This window comes from Eretmochelys imbricata, chromosome 11, assembly GCF_965152235.1.
Source record: "Eretmochelys imbricata isolate rEreImb1 chromosome 11, rEreImb1.hap1, whole genome shotgun sequence".
Taxonomy (NCBI): Eukaryota; Metazoa; Chordata; order Testudines; family Cheloniidae; genus Eretmochelys; species Eretmochelys imbricata.
The window spans coordinates 81,138,377-81,158,889 of record NC_135582.1 but is presented as its reverse complement, the minus strand read 5'-3'; the positions used below and the strand labels follow the sequence as shown (position 1 = coordinate 81,158,889).

At 47.9% G+C, this 20,513-nt stretch overlaps 1 protein-coding gene across 1 annotated transcript in view; it reads left to right on the top strand.

The window, feature by feature from the left end:
- Nucleotides 1-20,513, top strand: part of FTCD (formimidoyltransferase cyclodeaminase) — a 48,688-nt gene that overhangs the window by 10,231 nt on the left and 17,944 nt on the right. Inside the window, exon 5 of the mRNA XM_077830135.1 lies at nucleotides 12,652-12,831. Within this exon, the coding sequence (XP_077686261.1) occupies nucleotides 12,652-12,831 (180 nt within the window). The remainder of the gene's footprint in view (nucleotides 1-12,651; nucleotides 12,832-20,513) is intronic.

Genomic DNA, 20,513 nt, shown 5'->3' with positions numbered 1-20,513 from the left:
TCATAGAATATCAGGGTTGGAAGGGACCCCTGAAGGTCATCTAGTCCAACCCCCTGCTCGAAGCAGGACCAATTCCCAGTTAAATCATCCCAGCCAGGGCTTTGTCAAGCCTGACCTTAAAAACCTCTAAGGAAGGAGATTCTACCACCTCCCTAGGTAACAAATATATACCACCCCCGCTGGGCGCCTCCAAGAGGCAATACTTCCCTCTCGCAAGCACCTAGTCTGAGTGTGGCAAAAAGCCTTTTAATAACAGAGAGAAACAATGTGGCATTATGTTGGGGAAACACCACCACCAGGATCCATAACACAACCCATGAGCAAAAACCCACCCCAAGCAAATTGGGTCGTGTCCTTTCCCTTTGGTTCTTGAATCCAGCAACCCGAAATCACCCAAAATCCCAAAAGTCCAATGACCCAAAAGTCTCTGTCCCTGGTCAGGGCAGCCCCAGAGTTTTGAAAGTTTAGCTGAAGAGCTTTACCTCCCAACCTGGGTGGAGATCCGGGAGGAGGGGGGGAAGGGGAAAGAGAGGTAAGGGGTACCTTACATGATCTGAAGCTGACTGCCCTGCAGCTCCATAGGGCTCTACTCCGCGTCCCACAAGCAGCTCCCGCCAGCCTATGAACTGCTCCACCAGCCTGTCCACAAGGCACTCCAGCCATCCCGCAAACTGCTCCACAATATATCTTCAGGCTCCCCCACTACTTAACACAACACTCAGTGATTTCAGCTCTTAGGTGACTTCAGTTTGTAGTAGGGGAGCCTCAGTGCTGGTGCACCATTAGCCCAAAGTGAGCTCAGCAACCTGTAACTAGACTCCTAAAGGAATCAAAATTAGCTCTGATATTTCATAGTGGAGAGAGGAGAAAGTGCAATTAGCATGTAAGGCCCTCACCAAGGGGCCCATACCACCAAGTACCAATACTTATCCCCAATCTCTCTCAATTCACAGAGTTTTGGAACCCATGACCCTTGCCTAGCGAGCACTACTTAGTTGATGGTGAGTCCCTCCATCATAACAAAAGGCCAAGTACAGTTCCAAGCACAGTTCCCATAATCAGGGTAATAACAATTTATTCTTCCTGTCCCAATAACAGAGACACTGGGGATCCCACAGCAGCCAAAGTGACCATTTGGGCAGCTATGGCTCATTCTAGGTGGGGTGGGTGTGCCTATGCAAATGAGATCGGCCCCTGAAGTTCTTTTCCACAGCTTGCCACACCTCACCACCAGATGTCAGGGTGGAGCTCATCCTGACTCTGCTTACATCAGTCTCTTAATTTTTAAGGCCATCTCACCATTCTGGTTGTCCCGACTCATGATTTTAAAAGTGTGGGGCTGGCAATACTGACAGGAGGGCCCGTACGGTGACTTTCTAGGCGTGCTGCAAAATGGTGTTTGGAGGGCGGAGGTTGTCCTTCCTAGACCATGCAGGGATGGAAAGGAGTTTCTGGAGGTGGCCGGCGGAGCTGCTGCTGAGCTGATTCTGTTAATGCTGCTGAGATTGTATCGTAGTGTTGAGGTGTGTAGGGGCTTCTGGGGCCAGATTTTTACAAATATTTAGGTGCCTAAAGATGCAGAAGCACCTAATGGGATTTTCAAATGAGCCTAAGAGCCTAAATACCTTTAACAAGCTGAGCCCTAGAGCCTTGCAAAGGCAGGTTATTGGTTATTTTAAAAATTGAAATAAATTTGAAAAGTCAGTGAACTTGATAAGCCTGAAGTGCTTGGTTTTTTCGAGCATAAAAGAGCTTCTTAAAAGTGCTGGACCAGCCTGGGAGCAAGTGGAAGATCAGCTATTTCTTGTGACATTTCTAGCACTTTAGACTGCTAAGAAAGATGAAATCCCATGCTGAATGCTGGTGATTGGTTACCTTTTCCGGAGCTATTTTTTGCCCAATTGCAGTACCTGGAATTGGCACTAGGGGACAGTGTAACGATTCTCATTTGGGGCTGACTGTGCTTTGTTGGGACATCTGATACAGTTCATAGAATCATAGAATATCAGGGCTGGAAGGGACCTCAGGAGGTCATCTAGTCCGACCCCCTGCTCAAAGCAGGCCCAATCCCCAACTAAATCATCCCAGCCAGGGCTTTGTCAAGCCTGACCTTAAAAACCTCAAAGAAAGGAGATTCCACCACCTTCCTAGGTAACGCATTCCAGTGTTTCACCACCCTCCTAGTGAAAAAGTTTTTCCTAATATCCAACCTAAACCTCCCCCACTGCAACTTGAGACCATTACTCCTCGTTTTGTCACCTCCCACCACTGAGAACAGTCTAGATCCATCTTCTTTGGAACCCCCTTTCAGGTAGTTGAAAGCAGCTATCAAATCCCCCCTCATTCTTCTCTTCTGCAGACTAAACAATCCCAGTTCCCTCAGCCTCTCCTCATAAGTCATGTGCTCCAGCCCCCGAATCATTTTTGTTGCTCTTCGCTGGACTCTCTCCAATTTATCCACATCCTTCTTGTAGTGTGGGGCCCAAAACTGGACACAGTACTCCAGATGAGGCCTCACCAGTGCCGAATAGAGGGGTATGATCACATCCCTCAATCTGATGGCAATGCTCCTACTTATACAGCCCAAAATGCCGTTGGCCTTCTTGGCAACAAGGGCACACTGTTGACTCATATCCAGCTTCTCATCCACTGTAACTCCTAGGTCCTTTTCTGCAGAACTGCTGCCGAGCCATTCGGTCCCTAGTCTGTAGCGGTGCATGGGATTCTTCCGTCCTAAGTGCAGGACTCTGCACTTGTCCTTAGAATCATAGAATCATAGAATATCAGGGTTGGAAGGGACCCCTGAAGGTCATCTAGTCCAACCCCCTGCTTGAAGCAGGACCAATTCCCAGTTAAATCATCCCAGCCAGGGCTTTGTCAAGCCTGACCTTAAAAACTTCCAAGGAAGGAGATTCCACCACCTCCCTAGGCAACACATTCCAGTGTTTCACCACCCTCTTAGTGAAAAAGTTTTTCCTAATATCCAATCTAAACCTCCCCCACTGCAACTTGAGACCATTACTCCTCGTTCTGTCATCTGCTACTATTGAGAACAGTCTAGAGCCATCCTCTTTGGAACCCCCTTTCAGGTAGTTGAAAGCAGCTATCAAATCCCCCCTCATTCTTCTCTTCTGCAGGCTAAACAATCCCAGCTCCCTCAGCCTCTCCTCATAAGTCATGTGTTCTAGACCCCTAATCATTTTTGTTGCCCTTCGCTGGACTCTCTCCAATTTATCCACATCCTTCTTGTAGTGTGGGGCCCAAAACTGGACACAGTACTCCAGATGAGGCCTCACCAATGGCGAATAGAGGGGGACGATCACGTCCCTCGATCTGCTCGCTATGCCCCTACTTATACATCCCAAAATGCCATTGGCCTTCTTGGCAACAAGGGCACACTGCTGACTCATATCCAGCTTCTCGTCCACTGTCACCCCTAGGTCCTTTTCCGCAGAACTGCTGCCTAGCCATTCGGTCCCTAGTCTGTAGCGGTGCATTGGATTCTTCCGTCCTAAGTGCAGGACCCTGCACTTATCCTTATTGAACCTCATCAGATTTCTTTTGGCCCAATCCTCCAATTTGTCTAGGTCCTTCTGTATCCTATCCCTCCCCTTCAGCGTATCTACCACTCCTCCCAGTTTAGTATCGTCCGCAAATTTGCTGAGAGTGCAATCCACACCATCCTCCAGATCATTTATGAAGATATTGAACAAAACCGGCCCCAGGACCGACCCCTGGGGCACTCCACTTGACACCGGCTGCCAACTAGACATGGAGCCATTGATCACTACCCGTTGAGCCCGACAATCTAGCCAGCTTTCTACCCACCCTATAGTGCATTCATCCAGCCCATACTTCCTTAACTTGCTGACAAGAATACTGTGGGAGACCGTGTCAAAAGCTTTGCTAAAGTCAAGAAACAATACATCCACTGCTTTCCCTTCATCCACAGAACCAGTAATCTCATCATAAAAGGTGATTAGATTAGTCAGGCATGACCTTCCCTTGGTGAATCCATGCTGGCTGTTCCTGATCACTTTCCTCTCATGCAAGTACTTCAAGATTGATTCTTTGAGGACCTGCTCCATGATTTTTCCAGGGACTGAGGTGAGGCTGACTGGCCTGTAGTTCCCAGGATCCTCCTTCTTCCCTTTTTTAAAGATTGGCACTACATTAGCCTTTTTCCAGTCATCCGGGACTTCCCCGGTTCGCCACGAGTTTTCAAAGATAATGGCCAATGGCTCTGCAATCACAGCCGCCAATTCCTTCAGCACTCTCGGATGCAACTCGTCCGGCCCCATGGACTTGTGCACGTCCAGCTTTTCTAAATAGTCCCTAACCACCTCTATCTCCACAGAGGGCTGGCCATCTCTTCCCCATTTTGTGATGCCCAGCGTAGCAGTCTGGGAGCTGACCTTGTTAGTGAAAACAGAGGCAAAAAAAGCATTGAGTACATTAGCTTTTTCCACATCCTCTGTCACTAGGTTGCCTCCCTCATTCAGTAAGGGGCCCACACTTTCTTTGGCTTTCTTCTTGTTGCCAACATACCTGAAGAAACCCTTCTTGTTACTCTTGACATCTCTCGCTAGCTGCAGCTCCAGGTGCGATTTGGCCCTCCTGATTTCATTCCTACATGCCCGAGCAATATTTTTATACTCTTCCCTGGTCATATGTCCAACCTTCCACTTCTTGTAAGCTTCTTTTTTATGTTTAAGATCCGCTAGGATTTCACCGTTAAGCCAAGCCGGTCGCCTGCCATATTTACTATTCTTTCGACTCATCGGGATGGTTTGTCCCTGTAACCTCAACAGGGATTCCTTGAAATACAGCCAGCTCTCCTGGACTCCTTTCCCTTTTCCTTGTTGAACCTCATCAGATTTCTTTTGGCCCAATCCTCTAATTTGTCTGAGGCCCTCTGTATCCTATCCCTACCCTCCAGCGTATCTACCTCTCCTCCCAGTTTAGTGTCCTCTGCAAACTTGCTGAGGGTGCAATCCACGCCATCCTCCAGATCATCAGTCCTGAGACGCTGAACTGAATGCCATCACTGGCAGAATCATTCTCCTTCAAATCCTTTGTGGTGTTTAGCAAATGGGGGCAGAGAAGGCAGCTTAGGGCCTGCAATACCTAAACAGCCAGTGGTTTGCAGATGTTTAGAAAGAAGCGGGGCCATCGCTCCTCGCACAGCAAGCAATTCTCTCCCACACGCACATGCATCAGCATGGGAACGGCCGCTCGGAACAGACAGTGATTCACCCAGACCAGCACCCTGTTCATCCCAAGGACTAATGGCACCATCAGAGGGAGGCTTAAAACCCTGTAATATACATGTTCTCGAAGCAGAGAAAACCCATCTCCCACCCTGTGAGTGGCCATGGCTGTGATATGTACAGTATAACCTCAGTGGAACAGGCATGTAATCATGCCCTGTGGGTTTGCCGGATTCGGATTACAGCTGTGTGAATAAGGGATTTTTCAGTTTGCCAGCCATTCCGAACAATGGAGGGGGAAATAGTCTTGGGACGGTCCCAAACCAGTTCTCTCTCTCTCTCTCTCTCTCTCTCTCTCATACACACACACACACACACACACACCCTGAAACAGAATGTCTTGTTTTGATTTACAGCATTTTTTAATGTTTTCAAATTTTTCAAAATAAAATCAGGGGAAATGTTGAAACACAAAGCCGTCTTGAGTTGAAGGTTTGAATTGTGGTGTTGGGATATCGCATACTTAGCACTGGCTGATCAGACAGCATCAGCACTGCCCATGCCGGGAACTTTGCTGGCTAACTCTTACAGGTTTCAAGAAATGTTAATTGACAGGAAAGCCCCCTTACTTTCAGCATAAACACCCATGTTTTAAATGCCATTTTATTTTGGAGGCAATGAAGAGAATGCCCAGTAATCGGAGACCTCTTAGCCTATTTTTGCCTTTGCTCATTTCATCTGCTATTAACAAGTGGAGATGAATAAGCCACTTCTCTAAGTGGTGGTACAAGCTCTGAGCCTGATTCTTCCCTCTGACACCCCAGTTTCACCCAGGCATGTCTTCATTCCAGTGGAGGTCCACGGAGTAACACCGGGGTGACGCATGCCACAATGACCAAGAGACGTTCTGCAGGCAGTGCCTTCATTACCGCTGTGCAAATAACCAAGTTTTTAGTTCATTGACCAAACTGAAAAACTGGAGGGGAAATTCTGTTTAATTTTGAGTTTTATTCGAAGGTCTTCCAGATGGTACATCAACTCATCTAGATATTTGCCTAGTTTACCACAGGCTACGTAAAAAGCACTAAGTACAAACTAAAATTTCAAACAGACAATGACTTGTTTGTATTGTGCTCTATATACTGTACACTGAAATGTAAATACAATATTTATATTCCAGTCAATTTATTTCATAATGATGTGGTAAAAAGGAGAAAGTCAGCAATTTGTCATTAATAGCGTGCTGGGACACTTTTGTATTTTTATGTCTGATTCTGTAAGCAAATAGTTTTTAAGTGAGGTGAAACTTGGGGTAGGCAAAACAAATGAGACTCCTGAAAGGGGTACTGTAGTCTGGAAAGGCTGAGAGCCACTGGGCTAGATGGACCACTGGGCTCACACAGTATAGCCATTCTTATTATTATGTTCTTATGAATTTGTTTGTTTTTTCTGTACAAACTTGCTAAATATTTTGGTCAACCCAAATTGGAATTTTTTTGTGAAAAATATATGTCCGACAATCTGTAGTACAACTGGTTTTACAAATCTCACCCCTCAAGGCTGCGACCCCTTCTGAGATGAGTCTAGTAAAACCAGAAGGGTAAACCCAGCGGAGGAGCCTAACCCTGTGCCCAGTGAAGTCGTTGGCCAAACTCCTCTGTTAGGGAAAAAGGGTTCCCCTCCCGTCCAGGGCCGGGAGGGTAGCCTTCCCTGTACTTCTGTATTAGCCAAACAAACACAGAGTCGTGGCTCTTAGATAAAATGAGGCACTTTAATGCTAGCAAGTATGACAGCTGAAGGGCTCACCAATTTCCTACACAGAGGAAAATGGCGAAGCCCTGAACAAAGAACAAGGTTGAGCTTTTATAGCTTGGCTCAACATAAATTGTGACATTTCTTCCAGTTCAAACCAGTTAAACCCAGTCTGTTTGGGTCCTGTGGTATGAACATGGAGGCTTATCCTTATAAGGGGTTCTTTCCCCGCACAGGAAGTAAAGGTTACACACAGTGCAAATTCTTTCTACCCATAAGTGTAGAGAAAAGACAGAAGCATAGCTTTACACAATTGTTTTTTTTTTCCCCCCTCTATCACCTCCAGGAGCCAGGCTTGGCCCTGACCCAGGACAATGTTTTCCAGGGTGTGAGTGAAGGATTGTCTCTGTGCTGTGATGCTATCGCTGAGGTGCCCATTCATTGCCCAGGGCCAGGATCTGGGCCCAACACCCCCACATCTGCCCAGCATCTCACACAGCCAGAGGGCTGCCAGGATGCCTCAGCTCAGGCTCTACATGCCCGTGGGGGCATCTCTCCTCTTTTTTGCAGTGCCCTCCTGCCTGGCACCAGCCAAGCCGGAGCCAAGATGATGGGAAGAATGAACAGGAGCTGATGGCATCAGTGACTTGCTTCCAGAGAGCTGGGGAAGAAGGGAGAACCTGTGACAGGCCTCATCCCAATAACCCCCCGCTCCCCAGCTGTCATAGGCCTCATCCCAACCCCCTCCCACAGGCCAAACCCCTCGGCCCCATTCCCAGCTTGGATCTCCCTCCCGCACCCACAACCCCTCATTTCTGGCTCCATCCTGGAGCCCGCACCCCCTCCCGCAGCCCAATCCCCTGTCCCAGCCTGGTGAAAATGAGCAAGTGAGTGAGGGTGGGGGAGAGCGAGTGATAGAGGAAGGGGGGATGGAGTGAGGGGGGGTGGAGCCTCAGAGAAGGGGCGGGGCATCAGGGGAGGGTGTTTGATTTTGTGCACTTGCCCTGGCCCTTCTCTGAGGCCTCGCGCCGCTCACTCCCTCCCCCCTCCCGCCATCGTTTGTTCTCCCCCACCCTTACTCACTTTCACCGGGCTGGGGCAGGGGGAGTGGGTGTGGGAGGGGGTGCGGGCTCTGGGCTGGGACCAAGGGGTTTGGAATGTGGGAGAGGGCTCTGGGCTAAGCCTGGGGCTCGGATTTGAGGTGCGGGAGGGGGTTCATGGTGCAGGCTCCAGCAGGGTGCTCAGGGTTGGGGCAGGACATTGGGGTGTGGGAGGGGGTGAGTGGGGCAGGCTTTGGGAGGGAGAATGGGTGCAGGAGGGGGCTCAGGGCTCAGGCAGGAGGTAGGGGTGCAGGAGGGGGTGAGGGGTGCAGGCTCTGACCGGGTGGCTCTTACCTTGGGCGGGTCCCAGTCCGCAGTGCAGCTACGCTAAGGCTGACTCCCTCCCTGTCCTGGCCTTGCGACGTTCCTGGAATTGGCTGGCACATCCCTACAGCCCCTGACGGGTGGGGAGTTGGCTCCGCGTGCTGCCCCCACCTGCAGGCACCGCCCCCACAAATCCCATTGGGCGCAGTTCCCAGCCAATGGGAGCTGGGGAGTCGGCGTTTGGGGCGTGGGCAGCGCAAGGAGATCCCTGCCCCCCCACAGTGACGTGCTGGATGCTTCCAGGAGCGGCATGGGGCCAGGGCAGACAGGGAGCCTGCCTTAACCCAGCTGCACCACCACACTTTTAGCACCCTAAAATCTCCCGGTTTGGCTGCAGTAGCCTCCGGGAGATAGAGCCCGATTCCGAGAGACTCCCAGCGAAATTGGGAGGGTTGCCAACCCTAGGCCTCACCCCAACTATCCCCCTACCCCCCATCTGCCACAGGTCTCATCCCAACGATCCCCCTACCCCCCATCTGCCACAGGCCTCACCCCAACGATCCCCCTACCCCCCATCTGCCACAGGTCTCATCCCAACGATCCCCCTACCCCCCATCTGCCACAGGCCTCATCCCAACGATCCCCCTAACCTCCAGCTGCCACAGGCCTCACCCCAACGATCCCCCTACCCCCCAGCTGTGACAGGTCTCATCCCAACAACCGCCTATCCCCCATCTGCTACAGGCCTCACCCCAATGATCCCCCTAACCTCCAGCTGCCACAGGCCTTATCCCAACGATCCCCCACTTGTGACAGGCCTCATGCCAATGACACCTCACCCCCCAGCTGCCAGAAGCCTCAAGCCAATGACCCCCCGCCCCCCAGCTGTGACAGCCCTAATTGCAATGACCCTCCTGCCCTCCAGCTGCCTGCCACAGGCCTCATCCCTACCCCCTCCCCTGCAGCTGCCACAGGCCTCATCCCCAAATGCCCCTGCCCCCCAGCTTCTACAGGCTTCATCCGAGAAATGTCTCCTAGTTGCCTCAGGCCCTCCTTCAATCCTTCTCCCATCTCCAGGCAAGCCCCCTGGCTTCCTCCTCCATAGTCAGTCTCTGACTCCCTGAAATTCTCTGGTCCTCAGTGGGAGAGCTAATATGGGACTCCATCAATACAGTATTTGAGGACAGGGATATAATTACTGCCACTCATTGCAGCATTATGGAAATAGGTCATGTCAAACACACCTATTATGGTTTTTGAGGAGCTCACATGTTTGGTTGGTGCAGGTAACTGTGTGGCTATAGTAATACACGTTGAGTTTTGGAAGGCAGTTGACTTTGTACCACACAACGCTGTTTGAAATTAGCTCTCTATAGCATGAATAGCGCCTGGTAGTGGATGAAGGCCTGGCTAATGGACAGATCGCACAGGGTAGTTGTCAATGGGGAATCACCATCAAATGGGGCGGTTCCCAGCAGGGTTCCATCAGGATCGGCACTAGGCCTGATGTTGCTCAACATGTCCATCACCGAGCTGGAAGTAGATCTAAAATCACTGCTGATCAAATTGGCAGATTACACAAGGATTGGTGGAGTGGTAACTAGTGAGGACAACACAGTCATACCGCCTGATCTGGATCACTTGGTAAGCTGGGCCCCTTAAAACAAAATGTTTTTTAATAAAGCCTAATACAAAGTTATAGACATCTGTGAAGAAGGGATGCCGACAGAGTGGGGCGCTGTGACCTGGAGAGCCATGGCTCTGAAAGGAGAGTGGAGAACAACTCAACGTGAGCTCCGGTGTGATGGTGACACAGAAAGGGCTAATGCGATCCTGGGATGTGTAGAGTGGGGAGTGCAGAGAAGTAGGGCAGTGATTTACCTCCTGTCAAGGTTCCTCCCCCACTCTGAACTCTAGGGTACAGATGTGGGGACCTGCATGAAAAACCTCCTAAGCTTATCTTTACCAGCTTAGGTCAAAACTTCCCCAAGGTACAAAATATTCCACCCGTTGTCCTTGGACTGGCCGCTACCACCACCAAACTAATACTGGTTACTGGGGAAGAGCTGTTTGGACGCGTCCTTCCCCCCAAAATACTTCCCAAAACCTTGCACCCCACTTCCTGGACAAGGTTTGGTAAAAAGCCTCACCAATTTGCCTAGGTGACTACAGACCCAGACCCTTGGATCTTAAGAACAATGAACAATCCTCCCAACACTTGCACCCCCCCTTTCCTGGGAAATGTTGGATAAAAAGCCTCACCAATTTGCATAGGTGACCACAGACCCAAACCCTTGGATCTGAGAACAATGAAAAAGCATTCAGTTTCTTACAAGAAGACTTTTAATAAAAATAGAAGTAAATAGAAATGAAGAAATCCCCCCTGTAAAATCAGGATGGTAGATATCTTACAGGGTAATTAGATTCAAAAACATAGAGAACCCCTCTAGGCAAAACCTTAAGTTACAAAAAAGATACACAGACAGAAATAGTTATTCTATTCAGCACAATTCTGTTCTCAGCCATTTAAAGAAATCATAATCTAACACGTACCTAGCTAGATTACTTACTAAAAGTTCTAAGACTCCATTCCTGGTCTATCCCCGACAAAGACAGACTATAGACAGACACAGACCCTTTGTTTCTCTCCCTCCTCCCAGCTTTTGAAAGTATCTTGTCTCCTCATTGGTCATTTTGGTCAGGTGCCAGCGAGGTTACCTTTAGCTTCTTAACCCTTTACAGGTGAGAGGAGCTTTCCCCTGGCCAGGAGGGATTTCAAAGGGGTTTACCCTTCCCTTTATATTTATGACACCTCCGTACATGGCAAGGGTGAGACAATGCTGGAATACTGCCTCCAGTTCTGGGGTCCCCGTTTTAAAAAGGATGCTGGGAAATTGGAGAGGGTGCAAAGAAGAGCCTCAAAAATGATCCGGGGCCTGAGGAAAATGCCGTACAGTAGGAGATTAATGAGCTCAGTCTGTTTAGGTGATCCAAAAGAAGCCAGGGAGGTGCCTCAATACTTCGTAGCTTCACTAGGAGAAAGTACTCGGGACTAAAGGGCTCGTTAGTCAAGCAGAGCAAGGCAGAACAAACAGCAATGACTGGAAGTTAAAACCAGACAACTGCAAAGGAGAAGTACGGCACCAATTGTTAACAGTGAGGGTGATTAGCCATTGGAGCCAACCACTAAGGGAAGTGGTGGATTCTTCATCTCTTGATGTCTTCCACTCCAGACTGGATGCCTGTCGAAGAGATTGGCTTTAGCCAGGCACAAGTCATTGGGCTCAGTATAGGGGTAACTGGGGGAGTTCTTTGCCCAGGTCACACGAGATAATCCAATGGTCTCTTCTGGCCTTAAGTTCTATTGATCTGTGAATCAATGGCTCCCCATTCACTCTGGCTGCCCCATTCACCTGCATCTCCCCAATCCCCCATTACTACCTTTTCCATGGTGTGAGGGATGGCTCGTGCCTCCCCACCAGACCTGTCCCACAGCCCGGGGTGCCCAGAGGGAGTCAGCAATGGTTGGTTGCTGGTAAGACATGTCGCCCACGGAGCTGTGCAGAACGTGGCAGCTCTGTGAGCTCCTGTTTTCATTTCCTAATAGTTTCTCAGAGTCTCCCGTAGGGGCTGAAATGTCTCTTGTTTGGTGTCAGCCAAGAGGGGGCATCGGGAGAAATTTGAGGAAAGGTTAATGAAGCTGGTTGTGCTGGCTCTTGGGGAGAAGAGGGAGCACTTCTGAGTTGTTCTGGAATTTCCCAGATGCTTTCTGTGCAGCCAGAACATGTTCTTTTGGCCAGGCAACCGGTGTGCTGCACTGAGGCTGCTGCGGACTGTGCTCAGCATGGTGGGTCCATTGTGACCTTGTCATTCCTCTCCACCCCAGTCATTTGTTTGAGCCACACGTTGTTTGGCCTTGGGCTAAGATCGGGGCTCTTGGCTCGAGTGGAGCACACACACACTGACCCACAATACTGGCGGCTGGGCGTGGAATAGCTCTGAGTGAGGAATGCACCATGTCTCCTGTGCTGATTCCCAAGAGCGGGAATTGTAAATCAGGACTGGATGTTCTCGAAAAGATCGGCTCTAGCTCAGCCACAGGTTCCTGAGCTTCCTGCCAGAATGATGGGCCGAGGTTCTCCAGCCCGCATTACACAGAACGCTAGATTAGAGATCTTAATGGCCATTTCTGGCTGGACGGTCTATGAACTCTGAATTAACTCTTGCAATCAGCTCTCTGGAGTGACAAATAAACCCGGCTGACCTTAAACGATGAGGAGTTCCTTTTCAATGGATTTTGTTCCTTTCGTTTGCTCTCTTCTAAGCTCACAAAGGCCGAGTGGGTTCCTGATTTTGGCTCTGCATCCTTTGTTCCAAGATGGGGAGCTACAGTCACTGGTGCACGCACATTCCTCGTTGCGTACAACATCAACCTCCTGTGCACAAAGGAGCTGGCGCATCGGATTGCTCTCAACATCCGGGAGCAGGGCCGTGCAAAGGACCAGGTAAGCCCATTAAGTTCCTTATTCAGAATAATGAGGCTTCCCTGGGAGAGGGCACTGGATAACTAGAGCGTTGGCTCAAAAATAAAAAAATGAATAAATCCCTCTCCCACCCACTCCTAGTTCCACAGTGCTTCAGATTTGAGTTGTCCATCTTTGCTGTCCCAAAGTAAGGGAGACTGGTGCCAGTTTGTGTTACAGGCTACACCTGAATTGATCACTACAAAAATTACAAACTGGGCTTGTACAGGTTTACTACCCCTCTCAGCTATTTTCATACTGCTGAATTATGGTTCTCGGGGAGGAGGAATTTAGGATCCTTAGATCAGAGTAGCTGGGTAAATGCAACCTTTGTTGTAGCAACATTGGCTTTTTTGACCTTTGATGTGAAGAGCATATGAGGCTCTGATTAATGTAAGCTGGTTCCTATATTCCTTGACATATCTACCCATTTATAGTATGTGATGGTGCTCTCTGGCTTAGGGCAGGCATGATGTCGCAGCAGGCGTGTGCTTGGGTTCCCACTGGGGCGGTGTCTGTTGTTTCATCAAACTTTGTAGGTGGGAGTATCCCATGTTCTAAGTGTGTCAGTTGAGTCATCCCCCAGGGCCATCCCAGAGCCTTGTCTGAGGGTCCATCTACTGTATCTGGGAGAGAAGGGAAGCTGCTTATGTCTCTCGCCAGCACCCAGAGATACTTTGGACTTTATAGAACTGCCTTGTGATCCATGTGATCCAACTCTCATGTGATCCAACAGCCTGAGAGCAGCAGGAGGGGCTTGCCAAAGTGAGCTCACAGACAGGAGAGATTTCAGGATGGACTCCCTGGTCTGACAGTGGGAATCTAGTGCTCCACAGGATGGGAGTGTATCTGAGCAGGCGATTAGAGGGATCCATCTGGAAGGAGACTGAGGGTGGGTTTCTGGGGCTGAGCAATGGGAGGCTGGACTCAACTATCCCCATATTGACTGGGTACATATCACCTCAGGAGGGGCTGCAGAGATAAAGTTTCTTGACATCTTAAATGACTGCTTCTTGGAAGAGCTAGTTAGAACCCACAAGGGGAGAGGCAATTCTTGATTTAGTCCTAAGAGAGCACAGGATCTGGTCCAAGAGGTGAATATAGCTGGACTGCTTGGTAATAGTGACTATGATATAATTAAATTTAATATCCCTGTGGCAGAGAAAATACCACAGCATCTCACCACAGTAGCATTTAATTTCAGAAAGGGGGACCACAAAAATGAGGAAGTTAGTTAAACAGAAAGTAAAAGATTCAGCGAAAAAAGTGAAATCCCTGTAAGCTGCGTGGAAAATTTTTAAAGACACCATAACAGAGGCTCAACTTAAATGTATACCCCAAATTAAAAAACACAGTAAGAGAACAAAAAAGTGCCACCGTGACTAAACAACAAAGTAAAAGAAGCAGTGAGAAGCAAAATGGCATCCTTTAAAAAGTAGAAGTTAAAGCCTAGTGAGGAAAATAGAAAGGAGAAAAAACTCTGGCAAGTTAGGTGTAAAAATATAATAAGGAAGGCCAAAAAATAATTTGAAGAACAGCTAGCTAAAGACTCAAAAAGTAAGAGCAAATTTTTTTGTAAGTAAATGAGAAGCAGGAAGCCTGTTAAACAACCAGTGGGGCTGTCAAGGTTCCTTCCCCACTCTGAACTCTAGGGTACAGATGTGGGGACGTGCATGAAAACCTCCTAAGCTTACTTTTACTAGCTTAGGTTAAAACTTCCCCAAGGTACAAATTAATTTTACCCTTTCCCTTGGAATTTCCACTGCCACCACCAAACTTTAACTGGGTTTACTGGGAAAACGTAGTTTGGACACGTCTTTCCTCCCAACCCTTGCACCCCACTTCCTGGGGAAGGTTTGGTAAAAATCCTCACCAATTTGCATAGGTGACCACAGACCCAAACCCTTGGATCTTAGAACAATGAAAAAGCATTCAGTTTTCTTACAAGAAGACTTTTAATAGAAGTAAAGGAATCACCTCTGTAAAATCAGGATGGTAGATACCTTACAGGGTAATTAGATTCAAAACATACAGAATCCCTCTAGGCAAAACCTTAAGTTACAAAAAAGACACACGGACAGGAATAGTCATTCTATTCAGCACAGTTCTTTTCTCAGCCATTTAAAGAAATCATAATCTAACACATACCTAGCTAGATTACTTACTAAAAGTTCTAAGACTCCATTCCTGTTCTGTCCCCGGCAAAAGCAGCATACAGGCAGACCCAGACCCTTTGTTTTTCTCCCTCCTCCCAGCTTTTGAAAGTATCTTGTCTCCTCATTGGTCATTTTGGTCAGGTGCCAGCGAGGTTACCTTTAGCTTCTTAACCCTTTACAGGTGAGAGGATTTTTCCTCTGGCCAGGAGGAATTTTAAAGGGGTTTACCCTTCCCTTTCTATTTATGACAGGGGCACTGGACGATGGAGATGCTAAAGGAGCACTCAAGGACGATAAGGCCATTGCAGAGAAACTAAATGAATTCTTTGCATCCGTCTTCACAGCTGAGGATATGAGGGAGATTCCCAAACCTAAGCCATTCTTTTTAGGTGACAAATCTGAGGAACTGTCCCACATTGAGGTGTCATTAGAGGAGCTTTTGGACCAAGTTGATAAACTAAACAGCAATAAGTCACCAGGACCAGATGGTATTCACCCAAGAGTTCTGAAGGAACTCAAATGTGAAATTGCAGGACTACTCACTGTCTTCTGTAACCTATCATTTAAATCTGCTTCTGTACCAAATGACTGGAGGATAGCTAATGTGACACCAATTTTTAAAAAAGGGCTCCAGAGATGATCCCGGCAATTTCAGGCCGATAAGCCTGATTTCAGTACCGGACAAACTGGTTGAAACGATAGTAAAGAAAATTTTCAGACACATAGATGAACATAATTTGTTGGGGGAGAGTCAACATGGGTTTTGTAAAGGGAAATCATGCCTCACCAATCTACTAGAATTCTTTGAGGGGGTCAACAAGCATGTGGACAAAGGAGGATCCAGTGGATATAGTGAACTTAGATTTTCAGAAAGCCTGTGACAAGGTCTCTCACCAAAGGCTCTTAAGCAAAGTAAGCTGCCACGGAATAAGAGGGAAGGTGCTCTCATGGATTGGTAACAGGTTAAAAATAGGAAACAAAGGGTAGGAATAAAGGTCAGTTTTCAGAATGAAGAGAGATAAATAGTGGTGTCCCCCAGGAGTCTGTACTGGGCCCAGTGCTATTCAACATATTCATAAATGATCTGGAAAAAGGGGTAAACAGTGAGTGGCAAAATTTGCAGATCATACAAAACTGCTCAAGATAGTTAAGTCCCAGGCAGACTGCGAACAGCTACAAAAGGATCTCACAAAACTGGGTGACTGGGCAACAAAATGGCAGATGAAATTCAATGTTGATTAGTGCAAAGTAATGCACATTGGAAAACATAATCCCAACTATAGCTATAAAATGATGAGGTCTAAATTAGCTGTTACCACTCAAAAGAGAGATCTTGGAGTCATTGTGGATAGTTCTCTGAAAACAACCACTCAATGTGCAGTGGCAGTCAAAAAAGTGAACAGAATGTTGAGACTCATTAAGAAAGGGATAGATAATAAGACATAAAATATCATATTGCCTCTATATAAATCCATGCTACTTCCACATCTTGAATACTGCGTGCAGATGTGGTCGTCCCATCTCAAAAAAGATATATTGGAACTGGAAAAGTTTCAGAAAAGGGCAACAAAAATGATTAGGGTATGGAATAGCTGTCTGTCATAAATATAAAAGGAAGGGTAAACCCTTTTGAAATCCCTCCTGGCCAGGGGAAAGCTCCTCTCACCTGTAAAGGGTTAAGAAGCTAAAGGTAACCTCGCTGGCACCTGACCAAAATGACCAATGAGGAGACAAGATACTTTCAAAAGCTGGGAGGAGGGAGAGAAACAAAGGGTCTGTGTCTGTCTGTATGCTGGGTCTTTGCCGGGGATAGACCAGGAATGGAGTCTTAGAACTTTTAGTAAGTAATCTAGCTAGGTATGTGTTAGATTATGATTTCTTTAAATGGCTGAGAACAGAATTGTGCTGAATAGAATAACTATTTCTGTCTGTGTATCTTTTTTGTAACTTAAGGTTTTGCCTAGAGGGGTTCTCTATGTTTTTGAATCTAATTACCCTGTAAGATATCTACCATCCTGATTTCACAGGGGGGATTTCTTTATTTCTATTTACTTCTATTTTTTATTAAAAGTCTTCTTGTAAAAAACTGAATACTTTTTCATTGTTCTCAGATCCAAGGGTTTGGGTCTGTGGTCACCTATGCAAATTGGTGAGGCTTTTTATCCAACATTTCCCAGGAAAGGGGGGGTGCAAGTGTTGGGAGGATTGTTCATTGTTCTTAAGATCCAAGGGTCTGGGTCTGTAGTCACCTAGGCAAATTGGTGAGGCTTTTTACCAAACCTTGTCCAGGAAGTGGGGTGTAAGGTTTTGGGAAGTATTTTGGGGGGAAGGACGCGTCCAAACAGCTCTTCCCCAGTAACCAGTATTAGTTTGGTGGTGGTAGCGGCCAGTCCAAGGACAACGGGTGGAAAATTTTGTACCTTGGGGAAGTTTTGACCTAAGCTGGTAAAGATAAGCTTAGGAGGTTTTTCATGCAGGTCCCCACATCTGTACCCTAGAGTTCAGAGTGGGGGAGGAACCTTGACATGGTGGCATAGTGGTGGGATTAACCTGAAATCATTTTGAGATCCAGTTGAGATTTTTTGAACTAGAAATACAGATTTTAAAAAGGAAATTTTTTTTTCCTTTGGAAAGGAAGTCCAGAAAGCAGCTGAAACTGAAAGCAGCTTTTTTTTCTCTGCTTTGTGGCCAAGCAGAGACAAAAGGGGATTATCTTTGTGAATTGCAGGTTTTCTTTGCCTGGAGGCAGGGTACTTAACTCCTGCAGGGAAATTCACAGTCTTCCAACCCAGAGGTTTTTTTTTCTTTTCTTCCTAAAAGTAAATAGGGGGTGTGTGTTCTACCCATTTGCCTGGAGACAAAAGTAGCAGGGTTTTTTTTTTAGGATTTTGATTTTTTTGTTTTACAAGGAGCACAGGTTTGAAAAGGAATTTTTTTTTTCCTTTGGGCTGCTGGTAAGCAGGTTTCCAAGTAGTTGGAGGATTTTTGCTTTGATTTGGGCCCAGAGCAGAGACAAGGGAATTGTCTTTTTCTGTAGGCTGACAATCACTATCAGAGAATAGGTATTCTATTCCAGCACAGCAAAATTTTACAGCCAAGTTTTGTTTGTTTATTTCTAAACCTTGGGTGTAAAGTTAGTTAAAAACAGAGAGGTTAGAATGACAAAATCCACAGCTCGACAAAAGCTGGAATTAGCCAGATTTCAGGCTGCGGAAAAACAAAGGGAACATGAAAGACAGATAGAACTCATGCGGCTGAAAATGGAAGCAAGGGACAAAGAAATGGAAGCAAGGGCCAAAGAACTGGAGGAGAAGGAAAAAGAGAGGAAGCATGTGGAGGAGGTGGAGAAGATAAAGGCTCAGCGGAATATCCCAACAAACCCTAGCAATCCTTCTCCAAGTACCACTTCCCATCCCAGAAAGTTCCCCACCTACAAGGCAGGCGATGATACTGAGGCCTTCTTAGAAAACTTCGAAAGGGCCTGCCTTGGGTACAACATCTCTACTGACCAATACATGGTAGAGCTGAGGCCGCAGCTCAGTGGACCCTTAGCTGAGGTGGCAGCTGAAATGCCTAAAGAACACATGAACAAGTATGAACTGTTTAAATCCAAGGCGAGAGTCAGAATGGGGATAACACCCGAGCAGTCTCGTCGGAGGTTCAGAGCCCTAAGGTGGAAACCAGACATGTCATTTACCCGACATGCCTACCACATTGTGAAACATTGGGATGCCTGGATATCAGGAGCAAGTGTTGACTCTCCAGTAAATTTGCCCTTCCTAATGCAAATGGAACAATTCTTAGAGGGTGTTCCTGAGGAAATAGAAAGATACATCCTAGATGGGAAACCCAAAACTGTAATCGAGGCAGGAGAGATTGGAGCCAGATGGGTGGAGGTGGCAGAGAAGAAGAAAACTGGTCGCAGTTGGAGCGGAGACCAGAAGGGACCACCCCAGACCACACCCTATTACCGGGGGCCGCCCAAAGCCCCACCTACCTCCCAAAGAACCCTCCAGACCCCTTATCATCCCACCACCCCGTTCTCCAGCAACCCTCCTCGCCCCAGTGACCCGTCAGCTGGACAAAGTTTTAAATGTAACGAGCTGGGACATGTAAAGGCCAACTGCCCCAAGAACCCCAACAGATTACAGTTCATTGCACCGGAATCACACCAGAGGTCCACAGGCCCAGATACCTCCCAGATACCCTTGGACCGGAGGGAAACTGTGAGTGTGGGCGGGAAGAAGGTCACCGTGTGGAGGGACACCAGAGCACAAGTGTCAGCTATCCATGCTTCCTTAGTGGACCCCAATTTAATCAACCCAGAGATCCAAGTGACGATTCAACCCTTCAAGTCCAACTCTTTCAATTTGCCTACAGCCAAGTTGCCTGTCCAGTACAAGGGCTGGTCAGGAATGTGGACTTTTGCAGTCTATGATGATTATCCCATCCCCATGCTGTTGGGGGAAGACTTGGCCAAGCATGTGAAGCAGGCCAAGAGGGTGGGAACGGTCACCCGCAGCCAGGCTAAACAAGCCGTGAGGCCTAGCTCTGTTCCGGAAACTTCTATCAGGACCCGGTCAGAGGTGATGGACCCGGACCCCAGGCCAATGTCTGCAACAGCAGTAGTGGATCCAGTCCCAGAGACCCAGACGGAACCAGTCCCAGAACCGGAACCAGCCGAACAACCAACACCAGACCCCGTGTCAGCACTGAATCCAGTACTTGCAACCTCAACACCAGAGGGCCCCACCGAACCTGAACTGGCAGCAGCCGATAACCCTACACAAGAGGCTCAGCCAGAGACTGAATCCCAACATAGAGTCTCAGCGGAGAGCAGTTCACAGTCAACAGAAACAGCTCCATTCCCTATATCGCTTCCAGAGGGACCAAGCCTAGGTCCACAATCCAATGAGGGACTGATGTCTCCAGCATCAAGGGAACAGTTCCAGACCGAACAGGAAGCAGATGAAAGCCTCCAAAGAGCTTGGACGGCGGCACGGAGCACCCCACCGCCTCTCAGCTCTTCTAATCGATCCAGGTTTGTTGTAGAAAGAGGACTTTTATACAAGGAAACTCTTTCTGGTGGACACCAGGAAGACTGGCATCCTCAGAGACGGTTGGTAGTTCCAACTAAATACCGGGCCAAGCTCTTGAGCTTAGCCCACGATCACCCTAGTGGCCATGCTGGGGTGAACAGGACCAAAGACCGTTTGGGGGGGTCATTCCACTGGGAGGGAATGGGCAAGGATGTTTCTACCTATGTCCAGTCTTGTGAGGTGTGCCAAAGAGTGGGAAAACCCCAAGACCAGGTCAAAGCCCCTCTCCAGCCACTCCCCATCATTGAAGTTCCATTTCAGCGAGTAGCTGTGGATATTCTGGGTCCTTTTCTGAAAAAGACACCCAGAGGAAAGCAGTACATACTGACTTTCATGGATTTTGCCACCCGATGGCCAGAAGCAGTAGCTCTAAGCAACACCAGGGCTAAAAGTGTGTGCCAGGCACTAG